This window comes from Lytechinus variegatus, chromosome 19 (assembly GCF_018143015.1).
Source record: "Lytechinus variegatus isolate NC3 chromosome 19, Lvar_3.0, whole genome shotgun sequence".
NCBI lineage: Eukaryota > Metazoa > Echinodermata > Echinoidea > Temnopleuroida > Toxopneustidae > Lytechinus > Lytechinus variegatus.
Genome location: NC_054758.1, coordinates 14,202,255 through 14,213,286, shown reverse-complemented (window position 1 = coordinate 14,213,286; position 11,032 = coordinate 14,202,255). Strand labels below are relative to the sequence as shown.

Sequence of the window (11,032 nt, the reverse complement as noted above, 5' to 3'; positions counted from 1 at the left end):
GTAGAGCTAACAAAACCATGTGTTAAACAAATGGGATTTTGGTGGAAGAAGAAGAAGAAGAAGAAGATTACGGAATAGGAATATGGAACAAGAACAATGCATTGTCGCCATTGGGCGTCAATGCAATTACTTGAACAGCACTTACATGACTTAGAAATATCTATCTACGGGGACTGGTGTTTGATCTTAATGCCCTGTTCACCCACAGTATAAGGAACTTGCCCAGAAGGCAATCCGGCAGGTTCATAACTCACAAGGGCTAAAAAAACTATTCACAAGCAGGCATGAAAAGGTGCTTGATTCAGCTATGCTGAAATGTCTATTCAATGAACACAGATCATTAGACTAGGCTGAAGATTCCACAAATTGGCCTGGGCCCTGATATGAAGTATGACCGTTTTTACGTGATGGGAGTTACACGCCATTTTAGAAGCCCTCTAGGATTTTCATGCGAAATTGACAATTGTATATCATTGTGAGAAGTCCTAAAGTATACACAACAAAAGAGTAAGTCTACCCTAAATAAAATTGCTGTAACTTTTGAACAGAATTATTTTGAGATATGATATTTCGGAGGTAGTTTTCTACATTCATTAAGCAGCTCCTGGAGAAAAATGAGATTGATCGGTTGAGTCATGCATGAGTTATTAAAGAATAAATTAAAAATTACCATTTTTGAAGGTCACAATCTTGAGTCATTTTCCAGATTGTGCAAATACAAAATTTGAAAGAGTTGAATTTTATGGTGTTAATGCTGTTACTATCCATCATATAGCCACTCCACACACAATTTTGATATTGCATGTTCATGGTTAAGTGAGCACAATGAATTGCAGGGGCCGCGGAATCGGGGGGGGGGGGGGTTTCCAAAAGCATGTACAAAAATGTAAAAGTGACCATACGATTGTGATTTTTTGCATGGTCAGCTCCCCTTTTGGCTGAACCCCCCTTGAAAACCGTTCCGCGGCCCGTGTATTGTGACGTATCATCATAGGGGTTTATGGTAGTATCCTCTACAACTTGTTAGATCAGGTTAAATTTAAAAATGTTGGTGTCTCCCCAGATTATAGGTCCCTTCCCCATTTCCCCCCATTCACCACTGATTTGTCCATAAATTCAACTGATCATGAGAAATTGTTAGGAAAAGAATACATTTATGCAGTATAAAGAGAATTTATTCCTAAGTTTTCGAATGTGCTCACTCAACCATGAAAATGTTAAAAGTTCGGACAGTGTGTGGAGATAGAAATGTTGAATGATAAAAACAACAATTAAAGTCACATTTGAAACCGAATTAGCCCCCAATATTCACTTTAATACCCTTCAACATGAGTCTGTGACAGTGAAAATACCCATTTTCCCACTAAGATGCGTTCTCACTCTTCCAAAGATAAACAAATCGATTTCATTTTTGCACAGAATTCTGCCAATAGGTTGATAAACATTACTGCCAAATGACATTACTAAAGAGAGCCTTAAAAAAAGTTCCACCATATTGAATAAGGGGTTACTTATTCTTAAACATATGTACCCATAATGTACACAAGTCTATGAGAGAGGAAGCAAAAATTTTAACAAATATGAAATGAGTGTTTGCTTTATGGACTGTTTTTGTTACTTCTGCCAACAGCTATTTTATGAAACTTCGCTCATGGCTTCAGAGTAACACTATCCAAAAGGCGCGCACACTAAAATAACCATTCGATACGGCACAGAGTGGGGCCAAGGCATTGGCGGCGGAGTAGAGGCCTTATCTTTTGTGTTTTGGGGAACGGCTATTGTTGCGTCCCCCCCCCACACAAAAGATAATCCTCTGCTCCGCCGCCAATGGGCCAAGGCCTTGAACTTTCTTCTCATTTGCATATTTTTTTTAAATATTGTGTGCTCACTGATGCATTAAACATCGGGATTTTCATAAAAATCAAATCAAATGGACTATGCAAGGAGGTTTGTGATATCCATAGTTACAAATTGTATTTTTTTCCATTAAGTAAAAAGAGCTAATCACATTCCACATGTTCATTCAAGCGTGATTTTTTAATCAAACGCCTTTGAATCATTGAAGCATGTTAATTGGTCATGATAATAATGAAAAAGTTGAGAAAAGATCATTTTCAGTTACCAAAATGAAACAATACTTGCCTATGATATTTGAAAATCTTATTTTCGTTTTCAATAAATGTTCATTGAACCGTGAAACCATGAGTATTGTTGAAGATATTCTTCGAAACAATAACTGTCATCATATTCTATCATTTTTATTGATAGAAATGTGCAAAAAATCAAATTATAGCAAAGTTGGACTTGCGTTTATTCAACCGTGAAATTTAGCCGAAAAAGTTGTATCGTCTTTTAGAATGTACATTTTACAAATCTTAAATGATGAGAATGTGGAATTAGTTCCAATAAAATGTAATTAAAGTCATGATATTCGGCTTGTGACTTTTGAAAAGTGACATTTTTGCCTTCTGACGGTGCTCACTGAAGCATGACGTAAAATACGTCATTAACATTTACTCAGAGGGTAGCTTATAACATTACCTACACGCTCATGTAAAAATATATTAAAAACTCGCATTGGTTCGGAAATTATTAATGTTTGTTTAAGGGGACTTACTTTTTTTTGTTGTGTATATTATTTGACCCTTGAATGACATATAATATTTGAATGACATAAACAGAACTGTTTTACATGCAGAAACGGGCTCGGAAGTAATCTAAAACAGAGTCCGACAGGGCAAGATACTTGCACCTCTCATGATTGGTAATGGCCTAGGAGATACTATTTTTCATTTGAAATCACTCTTAAAAAGTAACCGCCCAACGAACCAATCTGTTGGTTAATATGCATGTGTCTGACGGAAAAAAATAGTCAAAACGTACCATTGATTAAAATCTACAAGAATGTGGAATTAGTTCCAATAAAATGGAATTAAAGTCATGATATTCGGCTTGTGACTTTTGAAAAGTGACATTTTTGCCTTCTGACGGTGCTCACTGAAGCATGACGTAAAATACATCATTAACATTTACTCAGAGGGTAGCTTATAACATTACCTACACGCTCATGTAAAAATATATTAAAAACTCGCATTGGTTCGGAAATTATTAATGTTTGTTTAAGGGGACTTTTTTTGTTGTGTATATTATTTGACCCTTGAAACTTATTTAACCCTTTTAACCACGGTTTAGATACCAAACTGTTATTTCCCAGGCAGACAGTAAATGAACTATGTAAATTTGTTTGTAACAACAGCCTTTTTAGACTCTATTTTTAAAAGCCTGCTTCGATTTTGGACATACTGGATCACTGGCTGTCCGTTTTACTTGTCGTTACTTTGAACCATAGTTCAGACACCACAATCATATCTTTCAGGTGGATCTTTAACGAATTTTGTCAATTTTTAAGTAAGAGTAGTCAATTCATACTCAAAAATTCAAATTCAAATTCAATTCAAATTTTTAGAAGCCATTTTGGATTTTTTGACATACTGGACCACTGCATGCCCTTTTGACCTCTTCTAATGTATTATTTGACCTTTTAAACCACAACAGGCGGATATTAAATGAACTGTGTCCATTTGTATTGTAACCACAGCCAATTTAGACTCCTTTTTAGAAGCCGTTTTCGATTCCGGGAACATACTGGACCACTGTCCTTTGGACTTTTATAACACATTATTTTACCCTTTAGACAATGGTTTAGACATAAATATCATATATCACAGGCAGATATCAAAATAATGAACTGTGCCCATTTGTAAGTCAAAGCAGCCATTTTAGACTCCATTTTTAGAAGCCATCTTTGATTTTATGACATACTGGACACTTAATGTCCTTTTAGCTGGTCCTAATTATTTGACCCTTTAATCCATGGTTTAGACACCAACACATTGTCTCCCAGACAGATATTAGATGAACTATGTCAATTTTAGACTCCATATTTACAAGCTGTCTTCTATTTTAATGTAAATTTTTCAGCAAAAGCAGTGAATTTGACTCCATTTTTTGACGATATCTTGGATATTTTGATATAATGGACCACTTAATGTCCTTTCAACCTGTCCTGTAAAGTATTATTTGACCTTTCAAACCATACTGAGCTCAGACACCACAATCATATATCCAGGCAGATATCAAAAGTACTATGTCCATTTGTATGTCATAGCAACCATTTCAGACCCCATTTTTGGAAGCCATCTTAGATTTTTGGACATATTTGACCACTGACTGTCCTTGTACCCTGTCCAAATGTACTACTTGACCCTTAAAACCCTTGAATAGGGACAACATTACAGATAGTAACACACAGTGTAAGTGATAGATGAATTGTGGAATTTTAGGCTTTCTTGACCATTTTAGACGCCACCTTGGATTTTTAGGTATACTGGGCTTCGTAACACAAAGAATTGCGATGAATCGCAAGTATGAAAGATTCACACTGATTGGTCCCTGGTCAGTATTTTAAACCTACTGCGTGTGTAACATTGATATGGTCAGTTCATTTAGCAATTGATCGCTAATCTTTGTGTTACGGAGCCCTGGTCTGCTTATATTCACTCTAACCTGTATCAATAGCTCCTTTTAACCCGTTAGACCATGAAATGTGCACCAAAATCGGGTTCTAGGGTTATTAATGAGTGAATTATGGCAATTTTCTGTGAATGGCGGCCATTTTGGACGCCATATTGGATTACGGAAAACCCTCAAAGAGGGTATATGATGACTTTTAGTATGTTATTCTAGACATATTCATGGACCTATCCTGGAAAAATTAGCTTGTTACCTGAAATATTTTTTCACGCCTATTTTGGCCTAATGCTCTTGGCCTATTAGATACCCTGCACATAAAGTTTAGTAGTAGGCCTAGTGTACGGTACCGGTACGTAAACAACAAATTCACAAACATGCATTGCATTGTACGTAAAATTCTCACATAAATTACATGTACTAGTAGCTGTAGCGCGCGTCGCGTTGTCTGCATCAAAGGTCTGCATCCTTACAATAGCTTCATGCGCACAATCAAGTATTAACCAATGGTAATCTTGTGGGCGGGGCAATATTTTCAATATTTTCAATATTGGACGGTTTGCATAAGCATTCACGTTAGAAATCAATTTCAATATTTTGTCTCCTCGAAACAACCTCGCAAGACGTCAAAAAATATATGCACCTCTAAAACACTACATCTAAATAATAATTATGTAATATTGACCGGCATACAAATACGCGCTGTTCAAATCAATTAAGGATCACTACAAAGATCAGTAAATGACTTGTTTGTTGTACTTTACTTCACATTTGGGATAAATTCTATGACACTAGTAATTGTTTTCACCAGAACCATGAAAGTTACTTTACCTTGGCCTTGTCTTTCGAGGTACTTTCCTTACAAGTAACTTTTAATTCCCCTGACCTCCACCTGACTAAGAACTGCTCCCCACCAATCGGGTTCTCATAGCCTTTTGGGATCTTTAAAAAGCAAAATAAAAATGCCAAGGCAGAAAAGACGTATTATTACTTGAATTTCAGGAGAAAGTGGCGAAAATAGTAAGAGGGGTTTATGAAGAAAACTATAAGCAAGTAGAACAAAGTTGTGCAAACTATGATGGATCACTTGCTTTAATTGCCAAAATATTTGAATAACATAAACAGAACTGTTTTACATGCAGAAACGGGCTCGGAAGTAATCTAAAACAGAGTCCGACAGGGCAAGATACTTGCACCTCTCATGATTGGTAATGGCCAAGGAGATACTATTTTTCATTTGAAATCACTCTTAAAAAGTAACCGCCCAACGAACCAATCTGTTGGTTAATATGCATGTGTCTGACGGAAAAAAATAGTCAAAACGTACCATTGATTAAAATCTACAAGAATTTTAGGTCGGACGCATAATACAGATTGCTTGCTTGGACCAATTCTTTTTTAAGAGTGTCTGATTTCATTACAAGAGCAGGGAAAGATACTATACCTTTCGTGTACTAATACTAATGGCAACATAATTATTATGTTTAACATTGGTTAACATTGCAATAATTGCTTTATTCAGAAATATACCACACTGCATTCCAATATATTAAGGTGACCAAAGAAAGTAAAAAAAATTGTTCAAGTATACTATAGTTGGGTAGTTAGTCGCTATTATTTAGCAGGGGAATTCTTATATTTCACAATGATAACGCCATATCTGAAATCTGAAAACAAGGAACAGCCTGACATAATGTGCTACAATTAGATTTTTGTACTCTTGTCGAATGACTTTTTTTTTCTTTTTTCTGCTATCCAGGATATATCCCATGGACTAACAGCTTTCTCATCATTATAGCTTTTCTTGAAGAGACCGCTGATCAATCCATGCATACACTTTCCCACATATACTTGTTTCTTGGCGATTTTCAATTTTTCGTAACCTTTGATATTATGATTTAATAAAAAGGTGTTTTTTTCTTCAAATTTACTATATCTGGATCTACGACGAAGTGACGACAACTAATCCTGACTGTAAGGACTTGCTCATAAAATAATTGTTGCCGTTGCGAGTTAGCTTTAAAGCCCCCTCACACCTGACCGAATGTAGGTGGACGAAAGGTGACGAAAGGGAAATCTAAACGAAATACACGCGGATTCAACGAAATTCAAATAAAATTTCCTTCAGATCATGCGATCAGTAACTATTGTCAAATTTTATCAACGAACGGTAAGCGAATGATAAATATGACATGCGAAGGATATCGATTTTTCGGTTGACATCTTTGAGAAAATTGCGGCCGAAGGTGAGCGAAGGGTTGATATAACCCAATAGGACGAATAAACAGTCGCCAATGGTTTGATATGGCGTGCGATGAGAAATGAAGACGAGGGAATAGATCAGGCAATTTTGTTCGTTTTGTCATCGTGTTGCTTCGTTACGGGTTCTTTCGAGATCGGTCCACTTTGGCAAAAGCGCGAAGAGGGACTATGCGCCAAAAACACATGAACGATAACAAGAAGGGTAAATATGATTTACCATTAGTTACCATTGAAAACGATTTTGTAAAAAATGACTTTCGCCAGCCATCGCAAGGCATATTTCAGGAAATTCGGTTAGGTGTGAGGGGACCTTAACTTTTAACATAAACGAATTAACGCCTTTACTTAATCTTAATTTGCATTTTTGTTGCATGTTTAACATTATGTATGTATAAATTTAGATACCTTAATTGGCTATGTCAAAAGTGCAAGTTAACACGCATTTCACCACTCCTTCCCCATTGTTCATAATATCTCATCCGTACAATTAGAAGGTGTCTGTTCTGGGAATAATGTAATTGAGAATTTTTTGTTGTAAGCATTTTAATATCAAGACTAACCTGTCCTTCTGCAACGTTTTGGTCCCTGACATTGACCCACAAAATGGGCATGCGATTTCTAGGTGCTGGGACAGGAATGATTGGTGTACAAATAACACGTTTGCCAATAAATGTCCGTCTTAGTATAGCAACAATCCAAAACTCTGAGAAGTGGTTGAGGTACATATCTAGATCGCGGTCTCTCAGAACACATCTTGGGCTACTCGTGCCGGTAGAACGAATCGCAGTAAACTGTGCAGAATCTAGAATAGACTTTTTGTTTACATGGAAGTGTGCAATTTCTCTTTTTCACCAAACCATGTAGCAAAGAATAAAACACTTGCTAAAGATTACGTGCTGTTGAAAAGTGTACAAAAGTCCTAATTTGTTTTCTAGGACCTACTTTGAATATCTACTTCGAAGCGGGAAGTGAAAGATTAAACTGAAGTGGAAAGTTATCAATCTAATAGATATCATAATGAAAGTAAAGTTTCATTTATTTTTATCTATTTTGAAGATTTCTATATTTTTAACCCATTGACTACTGGAACCTGTTGGTCACTTAACAAAGCCTATGGGAATAACAAAATCATTAGTTAATTGGGTCAAGGTTATATGGAATAAAGAATACTCAAACATTTTTTTTTCTTTTTTCTTGTTTGGCTCTTCTTACCGCCAGGAATCTATCATGTCATCTGACGTGGATGAAGTTGTGATTACATGCGTTTGATGTAACATAAAAAGCTGTTTATATAAATTTTCCAGGTATTCTAGCATATTTCATTAAAGATAAAATGATGTGTGGCATTATTATTATTATTACTAGTGGTTAATTCTGACGGAGACCTCCAGGTCTTTATTTGATTGGGTTTTTACCCTCTTTGTTTTGATAGTTTCTATGTCATTCAAAGATCTTACAATCTGAATACAACTACATTAGCAAAGTATTCGACTACTAACCTTCACGTAAGCTGACCACAAAATCATCTGCAGATATGTTTATGATGCATTTTTCTGTGTAAATTGTTTTTAAATGCTGAATTCTTAATAATAAAAAAATAGGAATTGAAACGAATGTAATCATTACTCTGGTCACAATGTATGACGTAACAGAGTTCAACCTGACATCGAGGTGTAAAATATGCATGAATAAAGTTTAGGGGAAACAGTGAAAATGAATGAAACATGCAGTCGTATGTTTTTGGATTCAACTTCTTCCCACATGTCATATCTTTGAAATGATGCAGAGTTGTTTTGGTTAATATCATGGACACTGATTAGATTTGGTGCAATTACTGCATTCTGGGGATAACTGAGTGGTAGGAAAACGACCAAAAAATGGAAAGATATTACCGTTCTTGCGATGATAGATGTAGACTTCTGAACCCCTTGGCTTTGTGAAAGCACCACAATGGGACATTGTTACTATCACAGGACTGTCAAAGATTGCATCGGAAGGCGACATCTTCAATCCAACCGAAATGATGGCTTCTGTCTCCTTCAGCTTTAGCTCAGGTGGGACGTCTTCAATCACTTCCACGGTGATGTCCTTTGCGCTGTAAATTTCATGCTTCGAAATTCTGACAGTAATACAATACTTTTCTAGACTGATCAAGTCATATTCTTCATCATCAGTATGATCCTCCTCGCTTTCTGTAGTTTGGGTTTGAGTTTCATTCTGCTCACTCTGCTCCCTCTTATCTGCAAGGTTTGGATCACCCTGGGGTGTTGTGAAGCCCTCCGAAACTGCTTCAGCAGAGACTTTAGATTCGTAGGAACGTTCTGTATTCACGCTTTCTGTGAATTTGTTGAAGAAAAGTTGAATACAACAATCATGCATAATGAGCCTTCAGAGAATGACACATGACGATGACCTCAAACTGACACGTGCTCCAAACGGTGTTGCATATATACCTTGGATGCCCAACCCCTACCCTTACACATACACAAACACATACTATTTTGTCACTCTATAAAGAAAACCTTAATAATATTATTGATGGTGATGATAATAATGATAGAAACAACAATAACAATAAAAATGATGATAATAATAATAGTAATGATAATGATAATAATAGTAATAGTAGTAATAATAATAATAACAATAATGATGATGATTCTTATTTACAAAGGGTATACCAATTTCTTCAGCTCTTGCAAACTGTTCTCCCAGCGGGCCCTGTACAATTTACCCTTCCCTATTATAGAACATCGAGCGCCTGACAAGGCAGAAGGTCTCATTTTTAAGTCGTGAATCGGACACGTGGCCTCGGCGTACACGTACTACCACCATGACCATGCACAGAATCACTACCGGTTGTGATGTTTTGCCTGCATCTTACCTTGATAATAATGGGCCTCTTCGGGAGATTTCATTCTGAAAATTAATCAAAAGTTAATTTGATAATAGCCAAATAATGTTACATTGTATGGAGACATAACATTGACTGCTTACGATCCATTGACATTTACTCTGTATTGGAAAATTGTGTATTAAAAAATGAGAAAATGCAAAAAACAAAGGACAAATCAACGAACTGATCATCTTATAATATCAGCATTCACGAATTATTTAATCTGTTAAGACAAATATTTCCTTCTTGTTGTTAGATCGTTACTCTGAGTATTTACCAAAATAAACTATGAATTGCAATAAACGTATTACTGAGTGTTAAACATAAAAACTTTTTTCATTCACTTTAAATTCTTTCAAAAAAATTATGGATTAGTGTGCATATTGGGTCAATTTAGGCTGATATGCTTACTCATGAAACGTGAAAAACAAAATCACCTCGATAAGATCGTCTGCTCGACCACCTCATCCTTGGCATAGTACATTAGTAGTTTGCCTGACCTATCTTCCACGGATATCTCAGATCCAATGTCAAAGGGACTCTTCTTGCGTGATATTTCCCGCTTGAAAGACTCATCGGAAATCTAAACAAGACGAAAAATGAAAATAAAGATAGAGTTGACCAGTAGATACGACTACAAACAAACCTAAACAAATACATTTCTTTTTCAATCATCAATTTTGCATAAGAAAGATGATGAAGATTTCGATGATTAATAATGTCAGTGTGACTCACCCTTTTTCTCTTACAAGTCTCATGTAGGAGAGATCAATGACTTTGTGGAGACTTGTCTGCATGGGTGTCGATCCCTGGATGAATGCAGGCCCCGTAGTCAGGGGGTGGTGTGGTGGTCGCCCTACCCCCTCCCCCTCAAAAAAAAACCGCCCCTCCCCTAAGAAAAATGAGAAGGGAAAAAGGAGAACAAGAAAAAAGGCGAAGGGAGAATAGTATAGGTTTATATATTTTTTTGTCAAAATGATAAAAACCTAAACGAGAAGGGTTTTTTCTCTCTTCATACAAAATTTTGCTTTCGCTTTGTTTTCCACACCTTTTTCTACTCCGTTTTCCCCTTCCCGGGTATGGGAGTAGTATATTCTTGCCACAAATTATAAAGTATACATGAGTGTAAAATACTATGAAAAGTATTTATACTTTTATTGCATTAACACAAGTTTTGGACTCTTCTATTCGGAGCGGTTAAATAATACCGTCACTCCCCGCATGCCCCGAGTCTAAAAATTGTATTTCTTCCGCTATTCAGTAATCACTTTTTGTACCTGCTCAAAGGGGAAGGCCGTAAATTCGTGATGTGCTTTATTCAAAGGTATGTGCGGTTAAACTTAT

General features: G+C 36.2%; 1 protein-coding gene across 1 annotated transcript; it reads right to left on the bottom strand.

Moving 5' to 3' along the window:
- Nucleotides 1-5,117: 5,117 nt before the first annotated feature.
- LOC121406092 lies at nt 5,118-10,500 on the bottom strand. Its single transcript, XM_041597111.1, has 4 exons — nt 10,126-10,500; nt 9,677-9,711; nt 8,685-9,128; nt 5,118-7,594 (listed from the first exon to the last, which is right to left on the bottom strand). The coding sequence occupies exons 1-4, from the start codon at nt 10,170-10,172 to the stop codon at nt 7,212-7,214; spliced, it is 909 nt and encodes a 302-aa protein (XP_041453045.1). The 5' UTR covers nt 10,173-10,500; the 3' UTR covers nt 5,118-7,211.
- Between the last annotated feature and the right edge of the window lie 532 nt (nt 10,501-11,032).

Excerpts from the sequence above, each read along its gene's own strand:
- LOC121406092 (XM_041597111.1), bottom strand. The coding sequence starts at position 10,172 with ATGTACTATGCCAAGGATGAGGTGGTCGAGCAGACGATCTTATCGAG. Across the intron at positions 9,712-10,125 it reads GAGCAGACGATCTTATCGAG|AATGAAATCTCCCGAAGAGG; the intron begins GTGATTTTGTTT and ends ATTAATTTTCAG. Across the intron at positions 7,595-8,684 it reads CATCTATCATCGCAAGAACG|ATTCTGCACAGTTTACTGCG; the intron begins GTAATATCTTTC and ends AGTCTATTCTAG.